The following is a 22,620-nucleotide window of genomic DNA, read 5'->3' as shown; positions in this document are numbered from 1 at the left end:
GAGTATTCTCCCTATCCAGCCAAATTAGCCAAGCACTGAGACATTTTATTATATCAAACATTTACACTACAGAGAATACATAACATTTATTTTGATTTGTTTGGGCATGAAGTAAAATACACATGGAAGGAATAGAGGGTTTCACTGAGTGAGTGAGGATATTGTTTATCACTTAGTCTGTCTATACACCTGTCTACATATATTACTTCTCCATCACCATAGCTTCGGAGCATCTATTATTGCCATATTGGATATGCTTCTAGTCCTGCTCTGCATGTTTTGGCTGACAGCTGTTCTTTATTACTTTAACTCCATGCTGTGGATGCCAAAGAACTTGCATTTGCCAAGGAATAATTTCCTGTGGATAAAACATACATAATATACTGGAGAAGACTGGAAATTTTCTTAGAACAATACTGAACTAGAATACCGATTGCTGTTTAAGAAATAAAAACAAGTGCAGGACTTTAAAAGAAACAAAAACTGTGCTTTGTACTGCAATTAGTTGGCTAATTCCTTTCAAGAGCTTCCCTCCCCACAGATGACTAAAGTATGGTATGTGTTGTTCACAAGATGCAAATATTAATGAAGATGCAGTGCATGTCTGAATGGTAATATTTGTAATGGGAGGGGAATCTCATGTTATCTGTGTATGATTTTACACTAAACAGTGTCTAAAGCTTTACGTCTAAAACTTTTTCCTTAAATCAAATGCAAATTATTTTCTTTGGAAAAAAGGATTTACCTGAGACACAGTACTGTGTAGTAAGATGGTGCCATTTTGGGAACCTAAGGTGCTGCTGCCAATGCCATGCCCAGTGTGTAGGGCAGCTCCATGGCCTGATCCAACAGCTCTTTGTGGACCTTGCCCTCCTGCTGGTTGGGTACACTGCTTTCATTCCTTCCAGGTTATGGAGGGGCCCCCCACCCCCATGTCTCTGGTTATCTTCTGTGCCCAAATTTCTCCAACACATGATCATTTTGGTCCTTGTGAGAGCGTTTAAGCAGATCTGGATGTTTTTTGGCTCCTCTTCTTGTCTCCTTCAGACGTGGCCAGAAAGGGGAACAGACCACCCTAACAATAATTTCCCCTTGATGTAGAGGTCTGAGAGCAGCTGCTCAAGGAACCTCCTCCACCTCACAGGAACGGCCCAGGAATTTCACCCTTTTCTCTTTAGTTTTTGTTGTCAGTTAGAATTATAACCAAAGAATTTAAGATCCCTGAAGCTCTGACATAAGTGGAGACACTTGGTCTGCTACCTGCATACAAATGAAGGCAGAGTACTCTGGAGAATGCAAGGTGGATGGGGTCGTCTAGCCCTGTCATGCAGCCAATCTACTGGCCCAAGCATCAGGGTGAAGGGGGAAACATCAGTCTGTCTAACGTGGAGGGTTCTAGAAAGAGAATTCATAGGTGGTAATCTAATTTTCCCTTTTGCTTGACAATAAAACTTTTACCTGTGAAACAATATCATGAAGTAGGACCGTGTAGTCAAATTCCAAGTAATCGTCATTTCTTTTCTGGAACCAACATAAAGACAGACAATAAGGACTGAGATTTAAGTTACCTTTTCATTAATAAAAAGAGTCATTTAGTTGTACTTGGCAGCAATAAAATGTCCGAAATGTTACAAGAGTAATGTATAAAACAGATGAAACTTAGTTTTGCTCTATGCTGCACTTCATTTAATCACAGAATAACATCTGAAAGACAGAACACAAAGTTTAACTCCACACTGACTGCTCAAACAGCTCTGTTTATAAAGTCAGACATGACTAATGTTCTCTTTCAAGGAAAATACTGGGTTTATTTTCCAAAACAATTTGACTTTTTTAGTGTTGACTCATTTTCAATGTACTTATGTTACTATAGAGACTCTTTGCTTTGGTTGTGTGTTTAGATTTTTGTGACTGTGAATAATTTAGGGTTTGGGCAAAGAAGCTGAGGAGAGCAATTGGTCATTTAAGAAAATCCAAAGTTACATGGGAAGCTAGTACATATTTTAGGGAAAGCAAATCTTGCTACAAAAATACCTGATTTGGGAAACTAGCAGCAGCAATCAGTTGGATTAGTCCTCCAACCGCTGATACTGCTGTTCATAATATAATCTTGGATGGGAGAACACTGCCAGATGGAATCCCATAGAAGTTAGTTCGGTTTCTGTTGATACTAAACACTAGTACGATACCTCTTGTTTCAAGCGTAGCAAATGTTTGCATGTGCCATTGTCCAGTCAATTGGGGCAGTTAATCACTATGTCCATAATATATGAATATTTCAAGGCCAGATCTAATCTGAAAGGTGTTGGAATTTAGAGAAATTGTATCCTCTTGCATAAATGTTGGGTATAGGTGTTTAAACTTCACCATGCAGAGATACGAAAAAATTGTTCCCTTGGGTGAAGAGGTTAGAGCAGGGTTGGACAAACTTTTTGGCCCGAGGGCCACATCTGGGTATGGAAATTGTATGATGGACCATGAACGCTCATGAAATTGGGGGTTGGGGTGCGAGAGCGGGTGAAGGCCCCGGCTGGGAGTGCGGACTCTGGGCTGCAGATGAGGGGTGGTGGGTACAGGATGGTGCTCCAGGCTGGGACCTACGGGTTTGGAGGGTGAGAGAGGGATCAGGGCTGGGGCAGAGGGTTGGAGCATGGGAGGGAGTCAGGCTCAGGGCGGCGCTTACCTCAAGCAGCTTCCAGAAGCAGCAGCATGTCCCCCCACCCCCCTCCGGTTCCTATGTGAAGGCACAGCCAGGCAGCTCTGTGCACTGCCCCGTCCGCAGGCGCCGCCCCTGCAGCTTCCCTTGGCCACGGTTCCTGGCCACTGGGAGCTATTGGGGCTGTGCATGGGACGGGGGCAGCGTGCAGCATCCCCTGGCTGCCCCCACGTGTAGGAGCTGGAGTGGGGACATGCTGCTGCTTCTGGGAGTCACATGGAGCGGGGCAAGCCCCCGACCCAGGCAGGAGCTCGAGAGACAAATTCGTCTGAAGGGCTGGATGCAGCCCTCGGGCCATAGTGTGCCCACCCCTGGGTTAAAGGAAGCAGGGGGATGTAGCCTCCCAACTCCAGGGATCTGTGAGAAAGGGAACTCCCTCTTTGCTGCTCCTATGACCTGTTGTCAGCCTCTAAATCCAATCCCTACAGCACACACATTTCTGCAGGTTTCCAAGGAAGAAGGATATGATACATTGGTGTTGGCATTCAACATACTCAATAAGAATCTCTTCTGCTTGCAAGAAGAGACAATAAGACCCTGGTGTCTCTATTACTTCTTGGTTTTTGCACCTAATAACGGTGAATAGAATGGGACTTTTCAAAAGCTCCTAAATGAGTTAAGAGCACAGATCCCACTAATTTCAAGATCTCAAGTCTGTAAGGTGTGCTAACAAGGAAAATAACTTGTAAATGAAATTATGTTAATAGGGTGAGACATGCCAGGCACTGCAGGAAGTCTCACCAGGGTAACATGTTATAAGAGATGGGTGTGGATGGTAGAATACACAAACACAGACTAAAATCTAACGATAAATGAAATCTGATAATTCCAGTTACCAATAATTTATCTTAGCTGTGTATGAAAGGAACACAGCACGGATCTGAAATTTAATCTAATCTAAGTGTTATATGGTGTCTGCTTTTCCCTGTTTTAAAATTTATCTGTTGCAGACAGTTGTGTTAAAATCCACACACGATCCACTCCTGCTCCAAGTCAGCCACCAGAAGGAGAAAAGCTAATTAACAAATTCTGTTCCCAGAATGATACGAACACCACTGAAGTGATGATGCTCAGGTGATTAGTCTTTATCCCCATTCTGTGACAGTTTTTCATTCCCAAAGTGAGTTTGTGACTCTGGGTTCCTTTCACATGCACAACCTTAGCTGAGTTAATTGCACATATTGAATGTCCAAAACTGGGCTTTGAACATGTATGATGTCCCCTTAGTTGTTTAGACTACAACAGCATGATCCTAAATGATATGCCAGTTGTGGTTATTCTGAACATCAGGTCCTATTCTGCGTTCCAGTGTCCAGGATTAATGTGTTTGAATTTTAAGTTGTCTCACAGTAATTGCAAAAGAAAATCCATATTTCTTCTTGGCAAGTGGACAATAGAAGCAGGGAGTCAACAGATCTCCACTTGCCTAAACACCATCTATGGTTTTCCTAAGGAAACTTATACTCAGACAAGTTGACATCTCTTTCTGGTAAGAAATCCAGAAGGTCTTTTGGCTGTAGCAGATGGGTTACTTTTGACTAACTTGAAAAGCTATAATTTGTTTTGGCAGCCACAGGCCATGTACTTCTGAATGGTTTATGGCACATCAAGATCAATTCAGTAAGAAGAGATTTTCTATGGACAATCAGACAGCGTAATAAAGATAAAACATGAAATAATGTCTACATGTTTTGGCCCTTCCCTTAGAGACCATTGCCTTGCTTTTCATGCATTTTATTTTCTTGTCAAACTTAATCAGTGATCACTATACCATATAATTCTGTGAACATTAACTAGCTAATGTACTGCGTTAGTCAGCTGGATGGCTGCTTCTGCAGCAGAAGTAATTATTATAGGAATCATATTAATAGCCCTCTTTCAGTTTTATAGTTTTAAAAGAGAAGAATTCAGAGGGCATTTCCCAACCAAAGGTATATAACTCTTTCAAGGTACGAGCTGCTTCATTATTCTTTTAAGATACATGTGATTTAGTGAAATGAAACACACAGAAATTAATAAAAGCAAATATAGCAAGAGCAACGTTAAACAAGGTAATACTTGGTGATATGAAATTAAGAATTAAACCGAGACTTCATCCCGTCTTTGAATATCCTTTTAGGTAAATTAACAATGGTTGAAGGCTGGAGTGTTACAAACCAGTACAAACATAGATGGATTTTGATTTTACAGTATGTCTACACTACCTGCTGGATTGGCAGGTAGTGATCAATCTATCAGGGATCGATTTATCGTGTGTAGTGTAGACACGATAAATCAATCCCCGATTGCTCTCCCATCAACTGCTGAACTCCAGCTCGGTGAGAGGCGGAAGCAAAGTCGACGGGAGAGCAGCGGCTGTTGATCCCATGCTGCAAGGACACGAAGTAAGTGATTCTAAGTCAATCTAAGATACGTCGACTTCAGCTATGCTATTCTCCTAGCTGAAATTGCGTATCTTAGATCGATCCCACCCCCAGTGTAGACCAGGCCTTATTGGAGTTGAGATGCAGCCCATTGCTATTTGTCCTAACTCAGATAGCAGAGAGATGTCAAACAATATTACCGTGACTGATTGTGAGACTGTAGTGTAGACTGAAAGATAAAAGGAGAGTATTTTGATATTGTGCAGATGTAAGACTACTGTAAATTGGACCTACAGAGAATATAAATGAAGGAAAGAAAAGTAATAGAAAACCCTAATCAAATGAAGTGATTAGACCAGAAAAAATGTCAAAAGACTTAACTAATGAACTTGCAATAGTGTTGTCACCAAGAAACTGTGAGAAATGGAGCAAAATTAAATTAATGAAGAGAAGACCTAGGAGAACACTCCAGTCATCAAGTAGGCGCATTGTTTTGCTAGAGCAGAAAAAATATTTACTTGGTTAAAAGTAACAAAGAAATTCATAGGAATGGTTTAAAATAGAAATCTTTAATTACTTTTGCTTTGACTCAATCCTAGAGGTATGCTTTTCACATGAGGGGTATGGATCACAGGTGTAGGTTGCCCTGTGCCATAAAGCAGCTCAGTTTTCTGCCAGGAGCATGTTCTTTGACATACTAACAGTTTGGGAGGATTAGGACTGGGTAGGTTTGCTTCTTTATTGATGCACTCTTTGATAGTGATATCTAATTGCATCCATTGTATGAGTGCTCCTGTAACGTGGTCTATAAAACATGCAATCACATGAACGTGCATGAATTCAGAAATAGGGACACTGAATATTAAATTCCAGAAACACCTTGTGTACTAATACCATGATTGTGGCATAAATACCTAGAGAGCGCAAGCTGTCCTGTTAGGTTCAGTGTCCTGAATTGTTTTTTAGTATTGATATATAAATGCATATGAACTTTGAGGTGCAAAGGATAGAGAGAATAAGGAATAGGTCAGTCAGTATGTACATATTTCAAACTGCTATCTTATACCCTAATCAGGGTAAGACATTGCCTACACAATTTTGTGAATGGTGAGTAAAGAACCCATTTAAAATCTTGATATGTCCAAATCACATTCAGATTCACAGAATCTGTTCCATTGTAGACTTTAAATCTGCATGTACATGTTTCTACTTATCCTCCAGCAATCTATAGTTTTAACAATGGAGTATCCTTACATAGCAGCTTCTCTGAATTTATTCTTAATTATCATCATCCCAGTGCATTGATAGGTGCATTACTTACCACCTGTCTGACATCTCTGATTTGAATCAAATTGTACAATGTGTTTTCAGTGGAGTTCTGCCATATTATATAACCACAGGCCACTCGAGCTAGGTGGCTGATGGGCTCCATTTCTGGGGATGTGTTGCCATAATTGTCTGAGAACCAAAGCAAATAATCTGTATTAAATGTGTGAAAATCTGACCAATTGAAACTCATTCAGTCTCACCCTAGTAGGTAGAATACTGGACTAGGAGTCAGGAGACCTGGGTTCTGTTCCTGACTCTACCGCAGACCTGCTGTGTGGGAAAGGTCTGTTTCTACCCTTTGTTTGGCTTTTCTATTTAGGTGGTAAACTGTTCAGAAGAGGGATTATCTATTCCAGTGTTAAAGTACAGAGCCTTATACAATGAGGGCCTGGTCTCAGATGGAGCCTCCAGTAGCTATTGTAATGCTAACAACAGTGATAAGCTGTAAGTTTTTAAAGCAAAGCAACTAGCCTAATAAGTATTCAGGAAAAGAGCAATTTAAAAAAAAAAAAATTGAAAGTCAGTCAAAACAAATGAACGCTTGCTGCTGCTATGCTTGACACTAAAGTTTGAATGAAGAAGGTGAAGTTTCTGCCAAAATCCCTTCCCTCATCTTCATACCTGGAATATTTTGTGCAACCAATGGTTCTTGAAGGCTCTTGATTCTGTTGTAAAATTTGTTATCTGCTTCATCTGTGTTCTTCCCAAATTCTCCTTCCACTGTAAAATGCACTTGCGGTGCAGTACGTTGGTTGCTCAGAAGATAAAGAATTTCAGCAGTGCAGTTAATGGCATTGTCCTGTTACAGAAATAGTTACATGGATTTAATCCATTTTAATAAAGTAAAATAGATAGTTAATACACAGAAAACTCCACCATTCATCTATTTTACTGTTTTATGTATTCCCCATTTTTTCTGCAAGTCTGATGTGTGAGAGTATGTGCAGACTATTTCATTAAGATTAAAGCAGGGTCAAAATCTTAATTACCCTTAAAATATATTCACAAACTTTCTGTGTAGTTTATATAGAACATGTCAAAGCTATATATTTAGTGATGGTGCTTTCCCTTTTATATCAATTTGACACAGTATTCTGCTGGTTATCTGATAGAGAAATAGATTCATATGAGGTCTTCAAATTGAAGATGTGATCTAACTCATAGTGGATGACACTAAGACATCCTTGTTTTTAATATGCCAGTTGCCTCTCTCAACCAATTGCCATACCATGGTATTGTACAGCAAAAAGTGACTTTTCAGGGCTTTCATGGTGCAAAAACTGGCTGTTTCTTCTTTTGGTTAAATCCAGTCCTAAGGCCTAATTAGCAATGAAAGGAGCTCTGAAATTTGTGTATTGTGCTCCAATTTTACAACCAGATCACTTTTAAATGATTATTTACTGATACAGTCTACAAGCCCAGACAGAGAGCAGGACACCATTATGCTATGTGCTGTCTATATGTATAATTAAAAGATGATTCTTGCCCTAAAGAATTCACAATTCAAGTATATAAAGCAGAACTCACCTTGTGGAGGATATCTTCTAGTGAAAATTTAAGGTGATATTTATGCCCAACATCAGGAATGTCCTAAAGTGAGGAAATATTTTTAAAAAGTTAAACTGTTCTATCTTTAATCCTCCTTATTTCTGTACCTGATGGAGATTGTTCAGGTTATTCCTGTGAAGTATGACAATGCACAGTGCCAACTCTGTACAGTACATATTTAACTCTTCACTTATCTTGTGTGTACATGTGACCAGACTTAAAGGTTAGTCATTTAATACACAGCACCAATGTTCCTGATGTCACATCTGGTTAGTTATCCGTGGTCCAGTTTATTTAAAGTCCAATTGGGTGAAATACATCCAGTGCAGAGGGAACATGAAGAGTCCTATCTGCCACATAAAACCCATCCTTATTGCTCTTAAGCACTACAGTATTACAAATAATAGCCTTGTGTGGACCATGTGCATTGAGTGACTTTCACCCTCCAGGAATTAAGAACTGTATATGGTCTTAAAGTATTTGAGCTGTAAAATGAAAACACTACAGAATAGCATAGACTTATCCTCAAGACTAAGCTAACTGTGTTCTAGAACATGGTACAGTCTCAAATCAAGAGCAGCTCTGTGCTGAGAGAGTCCCAGCTGTTCTGATAGTAACCATGACAATATCTTTCCAGCGTTCTTGGTGGAAAGGTAATGACTGATTCCTTGGCCAATAGAGAGCCTAAAATCTCATCAGTACAGTAGGAGCCTGCAGTGTTGGCGGGCACAGTTACTACACAGTAGTCCTTTCCCTCTCCCCAACTCTACTAAACATGTTTCATACTAGCATTGTAGGTGGAATCAAGCTATGTTCCTGAACTGTGCTACCTCCTTGGGCACTAGCAAGGCTGCTGCACACGTTGGAACATAGTTCATTCATACCTACGCTGTTTTAATCACATTGTAACCAGGTATCTCAACACAATAGATTGTATAGTACAGGAAGTGTTGAACCGGAGAACAGTCTTTGCAAGAAGTTACCCCTACCAGGTTATTTATGCTTTCTCTGCTGCTTTGATCTGATATAAAAGGACATTGTCTGAGGAGAGGGCCATGCAGATGTAATAACAGCTTTCTCTCCATACTTCAGAACTACAAAAAACAAAATGGGCACAAGCTAATTATTATTCTTCAGACTGTGCCAGTAATGGGAGCAAGGCCACTTAAGACATCTTTGAGCAACTGGTGCATGGGACATTTGAGCAGAACTGTCCCAGCTATTATCTGTAACAGGTCAGCAACCTTTCAGAAGTTGTGTGCCTAGTCTTCATTTATTCACTCTGATTTAAGGTTTCACGTGCCGGTAATTTTAACGTTTTTAGAAGGTCTCTTTTTATTGGTCTATAATATATAACTAAAATATTGTTGTATGTAAAGTAAATAAGGGTTTTAAAATGTTTAAGAAGCGTCATTTAAAAATAAATTAAAATGCAGAGCTCCCCGGACTGGTAGCCAGGACCTACACTGTTTTAATCACATTGTAACCAGGTATCTCAACACAATAGATTGTATAGGTGGCCAGTGTGAGTGCCACTTAAAATCAGCTTGCATGCTGCAGGTTGCCTACCCCTGATCTGTAAGAACAATGAAGAAAAAGCTCAAAGCTGTGGCAAACAGGTTTATTAATACTTTGCATTTATATTGTGGTCCATTTTCAAAATGCACAAACAGTGACTAATCCTCACTACACTCTTGTGGAGAATTGTTTCAGTGTTAGTCAAGTCACTTGTCCAAGGCAACATCATTATCAGGTAAGAGTCAGGATTAGAATTTGGGAGCTCCTGGCTTCCTGATTGCTCAATCCAGTGGTCAATTCAGCCTACTTATCAAATAGATGTTTGTGCAGTATAAAGCAGCAGTTTTGGTTATTGATATGCAAGTTAATCTGTAACTCAAGTTACTAAAGGCACAGTCTCAAACATGACTTTCATCCATGCATAGTAGTCTCTGAAGGAGGGGAGTTGAACTGAGAATGAGAGAAAGTATGGCAGGTTAGGGGTTAATGCAATTCAATCTGGAAAGAATCCAAGGTTTGTTACTTGTGGAGCCAGACCTGGAATAACTATCAACAATGATCCTTTCTGAATTGAGGAGAGTTACAGAATTCCTGTATGGAAGGAAAAAACGCTTGAACAATGACTTAATTATTTGTGGCATTCATCAGTATTTATGGTGACAGGTAGAATGGATAGGGGAGCTGGTCTCAATGGAGGGGAGAAAGAATTGATCTTTCCCTGTGTCAGGGAAGATTAAAATCCTAAGAGGTAAATCAGACCTTTTTAGAGAAAGGTGTAAAAGCAGTTTTGTTCTTTTCTGCTAAGTGATAAAGTGGGATTTCTTGTTCAACTGTTAAAACCTCCTTTTCCTTCCTCTCTTCAAAAGAAAATACCGATCAGCCCAACACAGCACCACCTCACTAATACAAATCTTTTTACAATGCACATGAATAAGTAGTCCCACCAAACATCTCAGCAAAAACTATAGCAGAGGGGTTAGTAAGGGTTTATATTTTCTTACTAAATTAATTTTTTAATTTTTTAATATGCCAATTATGAGCAGATTATGAAGCATTATAACATTAAAGTGCAATTGTCAAATAAGTACACATTGTTAGTTGTATACTTAGGATTTTTAGTCCTTTTGTTCATCAAAACTTAAACAAATATATGCAAAATTGAACAACTCCCAATGGGCCGCCCAGTCACTGAAAACAGTCAAGTTCTAATATAGGCATCTTACATGTGCATATACACTGAGTAGATGGACTTTTAGGCTTTGGTCCTGCAGACATGTACATGCATGAGTAACTTTACACATGAGTAGTCAAGCATGTGCAAAAGTCTTTGTAGAATCTAAGCCTTCAAGTGTCTACAGCATCTTCTGTTTCTCTTTTAATGTGAAGTTATGTGCTTTGTCTCTGATGTATGAAGGACTGAGCAGGGGGAATTTTAAAACACAAAGGCCACCTCACAAATTCTGGGAGCCATTTAAGACCAGAATTAATTTGTAACACCTTTATTATTGGAAAGACCCCACTGAAATTCGTGAGATTATAAATTTGGCATTCTTTTTATTTGTCTTGTGGTGGTGGTTTATGTTTCCAGGCTTTTATTTGCAACCATGAGGGCTGTGTTATTTTTTTTAATGAAAGCTGAGAACTGTATGAGTCCAGGAACCAGGGCCTTAGGCAAAACACCAAATATAGCAATACTCAGGATAAAATCAGGAGCCTGGGTAACACTGTAGTTTTACCTGTGTGGTCACTTTTTTTTAAGCCATAGCAGAGAACCATAATTTAGCCTAAATCTTCCTGGGTTAAAACTTGGTCTTGTGTGGGAACAATATTTTAACATTAGAAGACTAAGTCTATGTGACTTAAAGATATATTTTAGTGTCTTGACACACAAGACTAAAGGAGACTATAATATGGCTATTTTGTAGCCTACCTGGGGGCCTTAGTATTGGCTGGCTGGTAAATACTCAGGCCATGTCTACATCTAAAATTTTGCAGCGCTGGTTGTTACAGCTGTATTAGTACAGCTGTATAGGGCCAGCGCTGCAGAGTGGCCACACTTACAGCAACCAGCGCTGCAAGTGGTGTTAGATGTGGCCACACTGCAGCGCTGTTGGGCGGCTTCAAGGGGGGTTCCGGGACGAGGGAGCAAACCGGGAAAGGAAACCAGCTTCCCCCGCGGTTTGCTCTCTCGGTCCCGGAGCCAGCCAGCAAACCGCAGGGAAGGAGACCTGCTTGCTCGGGGTTCCGGGACCGAGAGAGCAAAACCGGAACGCCGCGGTTTGCTCTCTCGGGTCCCGGAGCCAGCCAGCAAACCGCAGGGAAGGAGACCTGCTTGCTCGGGGTTCCGGGACCGAGAGAGCAAACCGGGAACGCCGCGTTTGCTCTCTCGGTCCCGGAGCCAGCCAGCAAACCGCAGGGAAGGAGACCTGCTTGCTCGGGGTTCCCGGACCGAGAGAGCAAACCGGGAACGCCGCGGTTTGCTCTCTCGGTCCCCGGAGCCAGCCAGCAAACCGCAGGGAAGGAGACCTGCTTGCTCGGGGTTCCGGGACCGAGAGAGCAAACCGGGAACGCCGCGGTTTGCTCTCTCGGTCCCGGAGCCAGCCAGCAAACCGCAGGGAAGGAGACCTGCTTGCTCGGGGTTCCGGGACCGAGAGAGCAAACCGGGAACGCCGCGGTTTGCTCTCTCGGTCCCGGAGCCAGCCAGCAAACCGCAGGGAAGGAGACCTGCTTGCTCGGGGTTCCGGGACCGAGAGAGCAAACCGGGAACGCCGCGGTTTGCTCTCCTCGGTCCCGGAGCCAGCCAGCAAACCGCAGGGAAGGAGACCTGCTTGCTCGGGGTTCCGGGACCGAGAGAGCAAACCGGGAACGCCGCGGTTTGCTCTCTCGGTCCCGGAGCCACCCAGCAAACCGCAGGGAAGGAGACCTGCTTGCTCGGGGTTCCGGGACCGAGAGAGCAAACCGCGGCGAAGCTGGTTTCCTTTCCCGGTTTGCTCTCTCGGTCCCGGAACCCCGAGCAAGCAGGTCTCCTTCCCGGCGGTTTGCTGGGTGGCTCCGGGACCGAGAGAGCAAACCGGGAAAGGAAACCAGCTTGATTACCAGAGGCTTCCTCCTTCCACGGAGGTCAAGAAAAGCGCTGGTAACTGTCTACATTGGATTACCAGCGCTGGATCACCAGCGCTGGATCCTCTACACCCAAGACAAAACGGGAGTACGGCCAGCGCTGCAAACAGGGAGTTGCAGCGCTGGTGGTGCCCTGCAGATGTGTACACCTTCAAAGTTGCAGCGCTGTAACTCCCTCACCAGCGCTGCAACTTTCTGATGTAGACAAGCCCTCAGTTACAGGACTGCAAAGGAACAGCTCTGGTATGAGTGTGACGCTGTAATGAGACTCCCCTGGGCTGGGAACAGGACTCTACCTGTCTGGGCTCTGTACTCTGCGCTCTCCTAAATCAGCACTGAGCAGCGGAGTAGGGAGTGGCTCTGGAGCAATCAATCAGCCAGCACAGTAAATAGCATATCTCCGCCGTATATACTCAGCTGTGTCCAGCTTTCCAGACCCAGACTAATTTGTTCTAATTCATGTGCCGGGGTGTTTCTGGCCAGTCCCTTTTAGCGGTGTTTTCCCCTCCGCACGCACTCACCTCCCTGCTGGCTTTGGTCACCTCCTGCAACATAAAGATCTTGCTGGGGCTGCCATGCTGGTAGTTGATGTAGTTCACAGCTACGACGGCTGCTCTCGTAGCTGGGTAGTGGGACGGGGGGATCTCCATGGAGCAGGGCGCTTTACCTGCTTGCACAAGTGGGAAAGGCGAGGCCGGAGCAAGGATCACTCAAGGGGAGTGTCCAACCCCGATTCCTTCCCCTTCCGCGAAAGCAGGAAGCAGCCGCTACAGCCTCCGTGCCCAGCGGCGCGGCTGATGCGTGTGCATTACTGGGCACTGCAGGTCACCTGTTAGTCGCCTTGTTTCGGTGGAACAGGAACAGCTGTGTTTTACTTTAGCTTTTGCGGAGGAGTGAGGAGCCGCAGCAGCTGGGACAAGCTGATGTGGTAGGCTGGAAGGTGTGTGTAAGTGTAAGTAAAAGAGGCTGTACATTACAATCCTCCTCCTTTGCAAATACTGCTACTAAAATGAACCTTTCCAGTGGGGGCTTCCAGTAGTGGGACTAGTCAAGTTTGTGATCAGCCCTGTCCCAGCTTCCACTTCCATAAATCCAGTCTCTGCTGTTATATTCTTTGTTAATAATACATTGTATTATGCAAATTCACTTCGGGAGCTTATTCTGCCACTAGAAGCCCCAGCAGTGTATACTTGTTAGTATGAGGGACTACCTGGCTCATCCATGCTTAAACAACTAATGCTTTATGGAAAAAAAAATTGTTTTGCAAAAATGTTGTCTATATTTTTCTTCATTCTCTGTTACAATTAAGTGTCATTTGCATGACAACTTTCTAACAAGTTAATCCTGTCAAGGTTTTATTTATCTATCTGAACATCTCAGACATTTTTTGACATCCCAGTTTTTGCATCCACAAATTGATGTCACAGTTGAGGATTAGGACTTCAAGTGGAGACTCGACAGCAAAAGAAAATGAATCTGGGGCCGCAAAAGAGTTCTGATTTCCATGCTAATATCCCATAAGGGTGTCTGTCGGCTATGTTTTGTTCTTTATTACAGAGTATTTTGGAGCATTTGGACTGCAGTAACCTATAAAGTAGTATCCTGCCTTTTTTTTTTACTCTCTTGTAGAATGGTGAATCATGCTGTTCATCATGCGCGTCCTTGAATATTCTTGGCTATTGTTTCAATGATAAATAGAAATGCATAGCCATTTTGGTTATGCATAACTAAATAGGATAAAGCAAAATGTCAATAAAGGGACATATTCCTTTGGAATTCTGACTAGTGCATAGCTTCTATGATAGATAACACAGTGTTTTGTCTTTTTAGGTTTGACTATACTCACAAGAGACAGTCTGGTGGGGCAGGCCAGTTTGGTAAAGTAATAGGGTGTCTACAGCCTCTGGATCCAGAGAACTACACACAGTTGGAGTTTGAAGACAGAACTATTGGAACAAACGTCCCAAAGCAGTTTATACCTGCTGTTGAAAAGGTGACAAATATTTTCTAATATTCTGTATTTGTGATATAACAATTGCACAGTTCTTACCTTCCTCCTATTGTTATCCCTGAAGAGACCAGTCCTGCCCCATTGGAGGGAATGAGAGTTTTACTGTTGACTCAGATTCAGGCAGGATCAAGGCCTAAAAGTGATTTTGCTGTGTTTTGCCCAATTCCTAAGATTTCTATTACTAAAGACAATGTAAACAGATCAGTTTTCTCATCTTTGGCATGTGATATTCAGGGTAAGACAAGCAAACAAACAAAAAAGAACAAGTTGTTTTTCAGATGTTATAATAAAACAATCCTACTTCCATTGAGACTGGTTTTCTAACATCCCCTTTCCTGAATGTAACTGCTTTGGGGTATGTATAACCAGCAGCAAATTCTGAAAAATGTAGTGTGTCTGTGACATATCTGAGATCTTTTTGTGCAGGAAACTCCAACTAAGTTAAATATCCTGAATAATTTCCCAAATGTCTCCACTGTGTGTGTCTGTTTTTATGTGGCTGTATAGTTTAGTACATATAACTTTTAATATTAGCATGTTAATGTCAATGTCACCATCATAGCACTGCTGTACCATTTTATGTTGCTGTATTTCTGAATCTCTTATTAATTATGTAAACTGAGGTCATTCTCAGACACTTCCATTTTGCACCCCTAACTTCAGTCGCACAACAAAAGAAGGATTTTGGCCAACCCTTGCCTAGAAAAAAAAGTATGCTATCAAAAATGAAGGTGACATTTTTACTGGTGGTGGGCCTAGTCAAGCCATTCTCTCTCTATTCAGGATGATACTTCAGATACCACAATCGTGGGAAATCTTATAAAAACCTAAATAGAATAATTTTTTTTAAAGTAAAACTTGCCCTGAATTCCTCACCAGGGCCCTCTTCCAAAGTGACAGCAAATCAAAGTCTAAGACAACGACAGTAAAAAGCTTTCAAACTCTTCTGAGGGAGAAACATTCTTTCCTTTACTATATTATGTTTTTTGGGTCTTGTTTTTTCTTCTTGTCAAGTAATAGGACTAGAATTCATAGTTTAGGATTATGCTTGCTGTGAAGCTTTTTCTCTTCGCAAAAGACTTAATGCTTAATCTCTGGAGGCAGTTTACTGTTCCCTACACTGCCATTAACCTTATCCTTTTTAAAAGCTGTATTTTGGGATTAAAATTGCTAACTTTGAGACACTTCTCCACAGGGATTCCGTGAAGCGTGTGAAAAGGGTCCTCTGATAGGTCACAAGATTTCTGGAGTCCGGTTTGTCCTAGAAGATGGTGCACATCACATGGTGGATTCTAATGAATTCTCTTTCATGCGAGCAGGAGAAGGGGCCCTCAACAAGGTATCACCACTTGAAGATGTGCTGTTTTACATGCTCGTGACTGAATCTTTTTTAAAACCAAATTAAGCTTTTGATTTCATTTTATGCTCCTTGCTTGCTTGCCTACTCATACACATTTCCCATTCAGAGGCAGTCCGTCAAATGTAACCTGTGTTGAGTAGTAGAATGTGTAAGATTGGTAGAAATTCCAAACAGTCATTCTGAGGAATGTGACCTCACTCTTGAAGCTGTAGGAAAGAGAAAATGGACCCTTTTTGCATAGATCTTTGTGGGAACTACCTCTTCCCTAACCATAAACACCTATAAGAGTAATTATGTTTGAACAGCCTTTCCTGGAATGTCATGCAGAGTAGGTAGCTGCTACAGTGGAACATTGGTTCCTTTAATGGTATAAAAATCGATGCTTTAGAAATGCTATTTGATAATAGACTTTATCAGAATGATTCACAGAATTGAAGAATAGAAAACTCAGAAACTCCTACCTAGACAATGGGCCAGATTCTGATCTTATTTACACTAGTGAAACTGAAATCAAAATCTGGCCTAATGTTTGTACATTTACATCCTAATTCATACTCCCTGAATGGCTCCCTCTGGGCTTATATTAATCACTAACAAATTAGATTGTACAGCCATATTTCAAAGAACATGTACTCTGATATTGTAATGGTAAACTTAATCTTCCCTTGTATAAACGTTACAGATTAATGAATGCACATGACATACCAGCTAGGGTAAGAGATTGGCAACTTTTGAGAAATCAATAAAGGATTTCTTCTAGAAACTGGTCTTCCAACAGTACTAAGAAACTGTTGATTCTAATAGCACTTGGTTAGAAGAGATGAAAACTTTTCATAGCATTTAACTCTGCAGAAATAATAAAACACTTGTCATAGGACCTGCCCTGATCACTCAGTTCCAGCAACTGTAATTGATTAGATTTAATTTCAAAGTCAAATACAACATCTCTGCACTGATCTCTTTTAAGATGGGTTTATGTCTCTGCTTCTTAAACTACAAATTGTGATCATGCCTCCTCTCCATTCCTAAAACTGACAGTTTCAAATGCTTGTTGAAAAAGTTCTAAATGATGCTGCCAGATCTTTTCTGAATCTATCAAGCTGAAACAGCAAATAGAAGCCACTTCTAAGTAAAACTTAGAAAGTATCATTTATGTGTCAGATTTCTGTAGGGAGTTATTATTTCCCCAAGGAAACAGGGAAGTAAATTTTTTCTAAGAGTATCTGAGATGGTATTTGGCTGAGCCTAAAGTAAAGTCAGATTATTTAGAAGAGACAGCATCTTCAGGAAATGGTTCCTCTTTCCCCACTCCTAATGCCCATTCCTCAAAATACCCCAAATTACTTATTCATAGGAGGTAAACCTTACCACTGAATCTGCACCAGCATTTTCTAATCACTTTCCTCTATAATAAAAGTACGTCGTATTGTGTAGAGACTGTAGGACAATCCTATGTCTTCAAGGCACTCTCCTATTAGCAACAGTTGCTGAGAAATTCACATTATGGGTCTGTAATGTGCACTGAATCATATGAAGTTACATTATGCCCTCAGAGGCTTTGACATTCTGCTTGCATCTTCTTGAGCTAATATATTTTCAGTATTTTATTATTAATTCTCAGTTCTCAAAAATATTACTGTTGACACAGTAACTCAAGCTTCTAAATCAAGTATTTCAAGACTAAAAGATAAGCTATAGTTCATATTGAAGTTATGGACATGATGAAGTAATAACTGGGTGCAGTCTTGTTGCCTGTATTATGCAGGACATTCTGTGGCCTGTATTATGCAGACTAGACCAGTGGTCCCCAGGCCCCCTAAGAAGGCATGGAGGAATGTCTGGAGGGGTTTGGGGGAGGCCTGAGCAAGCCCCCACAGAGGGCGGGGAGGGAACACTACCCAGCCCTGCTCTGCCCCCAGGCCCGCTCTGGCCGCAGTTGAAACTGTGACCCCACTTCCACTGCCGGCCCCCTGCCACAGCCCTGCTCCTGGCCTCTGTCCACGGCTCAGCTCCAGGCTGTGGCTCAGTCCCTGGCTCCAGCTCGGGCTCCACTCCCAGTCCCCGGCTGTGACTCTGCTCCTGGCCTGGGGAAGCAGGGGGGCATGGACACATTCCATTACAGGTAAGGGGAGGGCACGAGAGGAAAAGTTTGGGCACCACTGGAGTAGATTATCATAATAACCCCTTCTGGCCTTAAAATCTGTGATATGAAGAGTGCAAGTACTTACTGAGGGAGGTTGGAAGTCAAGACATTCTTCTCCAGTAATGTAAGAAATACACTTAACATTAATCATGAAAGCTCTTGACGTTGTGCACCGGAATATTATGAATATCAAGTAATCACAGCCAGGATTCTCCACTAGTTCCTATGATGGTCCATGCAAAAGTATAACTTATAGCTAAGTTTTACCTTTCAAAATTGCCATGGAAATCTTCAAGCCCAGGTGCAACATCTGTTTTCTCACCATTTACTGTCAACATGATTGTAATGGGAAATGAACACACTTGCCTGTCACTTTTGGCCTTATCCAAAGCACTTTGAAAAACTTGCATTGATTTCAATGAGCTTTGGACCAGGTCCTGTGGGGTAGTGGTTGAATAGAATTTTGCACGCCTGAGTTAGATAATTTTTGAAGAATGTGTAATATGCATGGATGAGGGAAGCATAAGGATGTGACCATTCCACTTCATCTTCCTTTTTATCCAGCTGTGGAAAATGCAACTCTGTGTATACTTGAGCCCATTATGTCTGTGGAAATAGTAGCACCGAATGAATTCCAAGGAGCTGTGATTGCTGGAGTTAATCGTCGTCACGGAGTGATCACAGGACAAGATGGAGTAGATGGCTATTTCACTCTGTATGCTGATGTATGTGCTGTTCAGTCTGTCTAAACCTGTTTCCCCTTTCATTGACAGACCTAAAGCTGATTTACAAGAAACTTTATTTTAATATATAGTCAATTAGGTTATGAACAGAAGCAATTTCTTGTTTCCTCTCCTGCATTATTAAGTCTGTGGCTGCTTTTTCTGAGCTCCAAATTTGCCCATATTAGTCTGATAAGTAAACCATATCCAAAGGATAAGTGTGGCCTGGTGGAAGAAGTTAAATGTCATTGTCATTGTATAGTAATATGTAGAACCATTTTTTAACCACCATTGCAGCGCTTTATCTCCATCTATAGCTTTGTCTACATAAGGAAAAATAATCCATTGCTGACAGAGGGTATCAGTAACATGTGCAGCCAAATCACTGCTTAACACGGTTTAAATGCAAGTACAGCCAAGGACAAATCTTTTCAGTGCTGTTTCAGAAATTCTGGTTAAAATCTGCAGCCCTGAGATATTTCCAACGGGGACCTCTCGTGTGGAACTACAGAGTACTGAGGTTGTGCCATTAAGCTAGCTGAGATGTCCTTAAACTGAGAATGTCCTTGTTTTGCTGCTGAGCATAATGAAAATTAATGCTTTGAAATAAACACCATTTATAAAACCATATAAGAAAATCAATATTAAACACAAAGCGTAATTTTAAAAGTGTTACCAACTGGCTCTTTTGATGTCATAGTAAAGATTAGGAGAATGGAGCCTTTAATTCAAAATTACATTGAAAGATTCCTTGCTTGCATAATAATAACATGTATAATACAATTTAAATTGAATTTCAGGTGCCACTGAATAATATGTTTGGATACGCCACAGAACTGAGATCCTTCACAGAGGTAAGTCAGCAAATAAACTCTGGATTATTTTTGTTGAAGTATATTAGATTTACAGAAATAAGCATCTGAAGATGTGCTTATCATTGGGAAACAATGGTGACAGCAACAATAGAAAAGAGAATCCAGTTAGTTAGGGAGTAGAATCATAATATAAACATATGAATAGCTAATGTAGTTTATTCAAGAGTACTCAACTTTATTAATTTCTACAGCAGTCAGAAGCTGTATAAGTGTTAGACACTTTAGGACAAAAATGGGCCAAAGATGCATGTGATTAATTATTTGTGATCTAATATTAGACACAACAATTGTAAGTGAGAGTAATAATTGGTAGAGAGAGGATGGAGTAAAGGAAGATGTGAGTTATGGTGATCTACAGTTAAAGTAATTCCTCACTTAACGTTGTTTTTATGTTCCTGAAAAATGCAACTTTAAGTGAAACGATGTTAAACGAGTTCAATTTTCCCATAAGATTTAATGTAAATGCAGGGAGTTAGGTTCCAAGGAAATTTGGGGGGGGCAGACAAAAGGCATTTATATACTGTACTGTGCTGTGGTTAGGAAGTGCCCCTGGCTTACCCCACACAGGCACAGCCCACTGCAGGCAAGGACGCTAGGAAGCACCTTCGCAGCAGCAGTAGCAGCTTCCCTGGAGAAGAACAGGTGCAGACTTTGCCGGGAATGCTCCAGGCCTGCCTCTTCCTGTCCCTGCTCCACTCCAGGCCCACCTCTTCCCACCCCCACTCCACCTCCTCTCTGGAACATGCTGCATCCCCACTCCTCCCTGTCCCTCCCCCCCGGAAAGTCCTAAGTGCTGCCAAACAGCTGTTTGGCAGCGCTTAGGACTTTCTGGGAGGCAGTGCTTCCCTGCTTCTGCCCCTCCCTCCCAAAAAGTCCTAAGTGCCACAAAACAGCTGTTTAGCCGCACTTAGGATTTTCTGGGAGGGAGGGGGAGGAGTGGAGACAAGGTGCTTCCCGTCTCCTCCCCCTCCCTCCCAGCACTTTGCGCTTAGGACTTTCTGGAAGGGTGGGGGAGGAACAGAGACATGGTGTTTCCCTGCTCATCCCCCCTCCCTTCCTGTGCTTCCCTGCCGCCAAACAGCTGTTTGGCGGCATTTAGGACTTTCTGGGAGGGAGTGGGAGGAGAGAAGACGCAGCGCTTCCCCGCTCCTCTCCCTCCCTCCCAGAAAGTCCTAAGCACCACCAACAGCTTTTTGGCAGTGGGGAAAATGTTATGCTATACAAAGCACACGGGATTTTTATAAAGGAGAAGACAAAAACATTGCATTTGTTGAAAATACAACAGTTAGCATATGCTTTCTCGTCACACACACACACACAGTCCTGCCAGTGATGTTCATAGTTACCAGTCTGTTGTAGCTCGAGTCAATCTAATGCCCAGTTAGATTGAGCACGAATGAGGAGCTGAGCTCTTGTCAGTCGTGATCTGATACTCCAAGGCTTTGCAGGACTGACCCCAGAGTTCCATGGCAAAACACCCCAGCTTTATAGTTGTAAATTCCCATTTGAGTCCATGCATTTTGCAATGTCATTCTGTAATCATTAGTCGTTAAGTGGTGTTATTATTTGATGGTTATTGTCAGGTTTCCCATCATTATCTTCTATTTGTTGTCTCCCCCTGGGGTGCCTGCCTCACCTCTGAAGTCGTCAATGCTGCTAACATGTTTAGCTTCGGATACAATGGATGTTTTCTGATTGTCTCCTGGTCTTTCCAAGTTTCTCACTTTTTCATGACTATCTGGACATTTGTGATGGCTTTCACACCTTTTCTTTTCCTGATGAATGCATTCCTCATTCACACACAGAATCTCTTACAGAAACCTTCAGAGGTATACAAACAGCAGTATTGTATATTCAGCAGAATACATTGTAAATCAAGCCTTGCTAAATCTTATAACTAAAACAGTTCACATTGGGGCTTCAGGCCCTCAACATTCCTCTGATCTCCTTAACATAGACACAATACATGATCCTGTCTCTTACTTACTAAAACCTTAAACCAAAGAAATGTATATTTAACTGGAGTGCCTAATTTGCAGTACATATAGGAAACCATAGTAGACATTATAACTTATCCTAAAACAAAAGGGTGATCATAATCAGTCATAAGGATTGTTCTGATCTGTCATTCCTTTCTGCTATTCATAAAGGGTGGCTGGCAGGATAAAATCAAATCATACATTAATTCTTGTAGTACAATTGTAAAATCCTGCTCCTACAGAAGCGCTGGGAGGCAGGGGAAGGAGGCAGAGAAGAGGAACTTGTACAATGCTCCCTCGTAAAGCCGCTGCTCTTCCACAGAATCTTACAAGCAGTGGACAGAGTAGGCAGCCAAACGACGTTGTGCAATGCTCCCTTATAACTTTAAATGAGCATGTTCCCTAATTGAGCAACGACATCACTTTGAAACAACGTTAAGCGGGAGGACATTAAGTGAGGAGTTACTGTTCTCAAGTTGAGCATGTACATTTTGATGTTATAGTTGGGTTTTTTAATTACTATTGGGGCAACACAGAAGAAGGACTTTTAAGTAGTAGTTTGAATTAAGACAGGTAGAGGCAAAGAAGAATAGAATTGGGGGGAGTTTCATTCATGGAAAAAGGTACGGAGATGGAAGCAAATTGCACTGCCTCGCATCAGGCTATAACGGGAATGGCTTAGCCATGCAAACAGTCAATCCCCTGGGGTGTCCAGTTCACTGTGAAGGTCCAATAAGCGTTACACATCATGTACACTGTGGCATATCATCATCTAACCTGACACCATTCTGGAGATGGGCTCCAGATTCAACTGAGGTCAGGTCTTCTAAAAGGGGAGACCGCCCCAAAGTAACCAAATTTAGAAAGGCCTGTGCCCATTGGTCTGTCTGGGTCCATGGCAGTTTCCACAGAAAACAATACAACCTGCTGGCAATT

The 22,620-nt window shown here is 41.8% G+C and overlaps 2 protein-coding genes across 3 annotated transcripts in view; one reads left to right on the top strand and one right to left on the bottom strand.

Moving 5' to 3' along the window:
- GFM1 (G elongation factor mitochondrial 1) overlaps positions 1 to 22,620 on the top strand; it is a 57,921-nt gene that overhangs the window by 32,284 nt on the left and 3,017 nt on the right. The window contains exons 14-18 of one of the 2 annotated variants that reach the window (XM_030574476.1): positions 14,425 to 14,587; positions 15,801 to 15,944; position 16,678; positions 18,673 to 18,833; positions 19,631 to 19,684. In XM_030574476.1, the coding sequence (XP_030430336.1) occupies positions 14,425 to 14,587; positions 15,801 to 15,944; position 16,678; positions 18,673 to 18,833; positions 19,631 to 19,684 (523 nt within the window). Of the gene's footprint in view, positions 1 to 14,424; positions 14,588 to 15,800; positions 15,945 to 16,677; positions 16,679 to 18,672; positions 18,834 to 19,630; positions 19,685 to 22,620 lie in introns of those variants that run through there. The other variant, XM_030574475.1, reaches the window with a different exon arrangement.
- LXN (latexin) lies at positions 15 to 14,395 on the bottom strand. The gene is made up of 6 exons (XM_030574487.1): positions 13,116 to 14,395; positions 7,936 to 7,998; positions 7,030 to 7,207; positions 6,401 to 6,537; positions 1,459 to 1,521; positions 15 to 358 (listed from the first exon to the last, which is right to left on the bottom strand). Exons 1-6 carry the CDS (start codon positions 13,242 to 13,244, stop codon positions 260 to 262), a joined length of 669 nt encoding a protein of 222 aa, XP_030430347.1. The 5' UTR covers positions 13,245 to 14,395; the 3' UTR covers positions 15 to 259.

This window comes from Gopherus evgoodei, chromosome 9, assembly GCF_007399415.2.
Source record: "Gopherus evgoodei ecotype Sinaloan lineage chromosome 9, rGopEvg1_v1.p, whole genome shotgun sequence".
Lineage (NCBI taxonomy): Eukaryota > Metazoa > Chordata > Testudines > Testudinidae > Gopherus > Gopherus evgoodei.
This window is presented reverse-complemented; position numbering and strand designations above follow the sequence as displayed.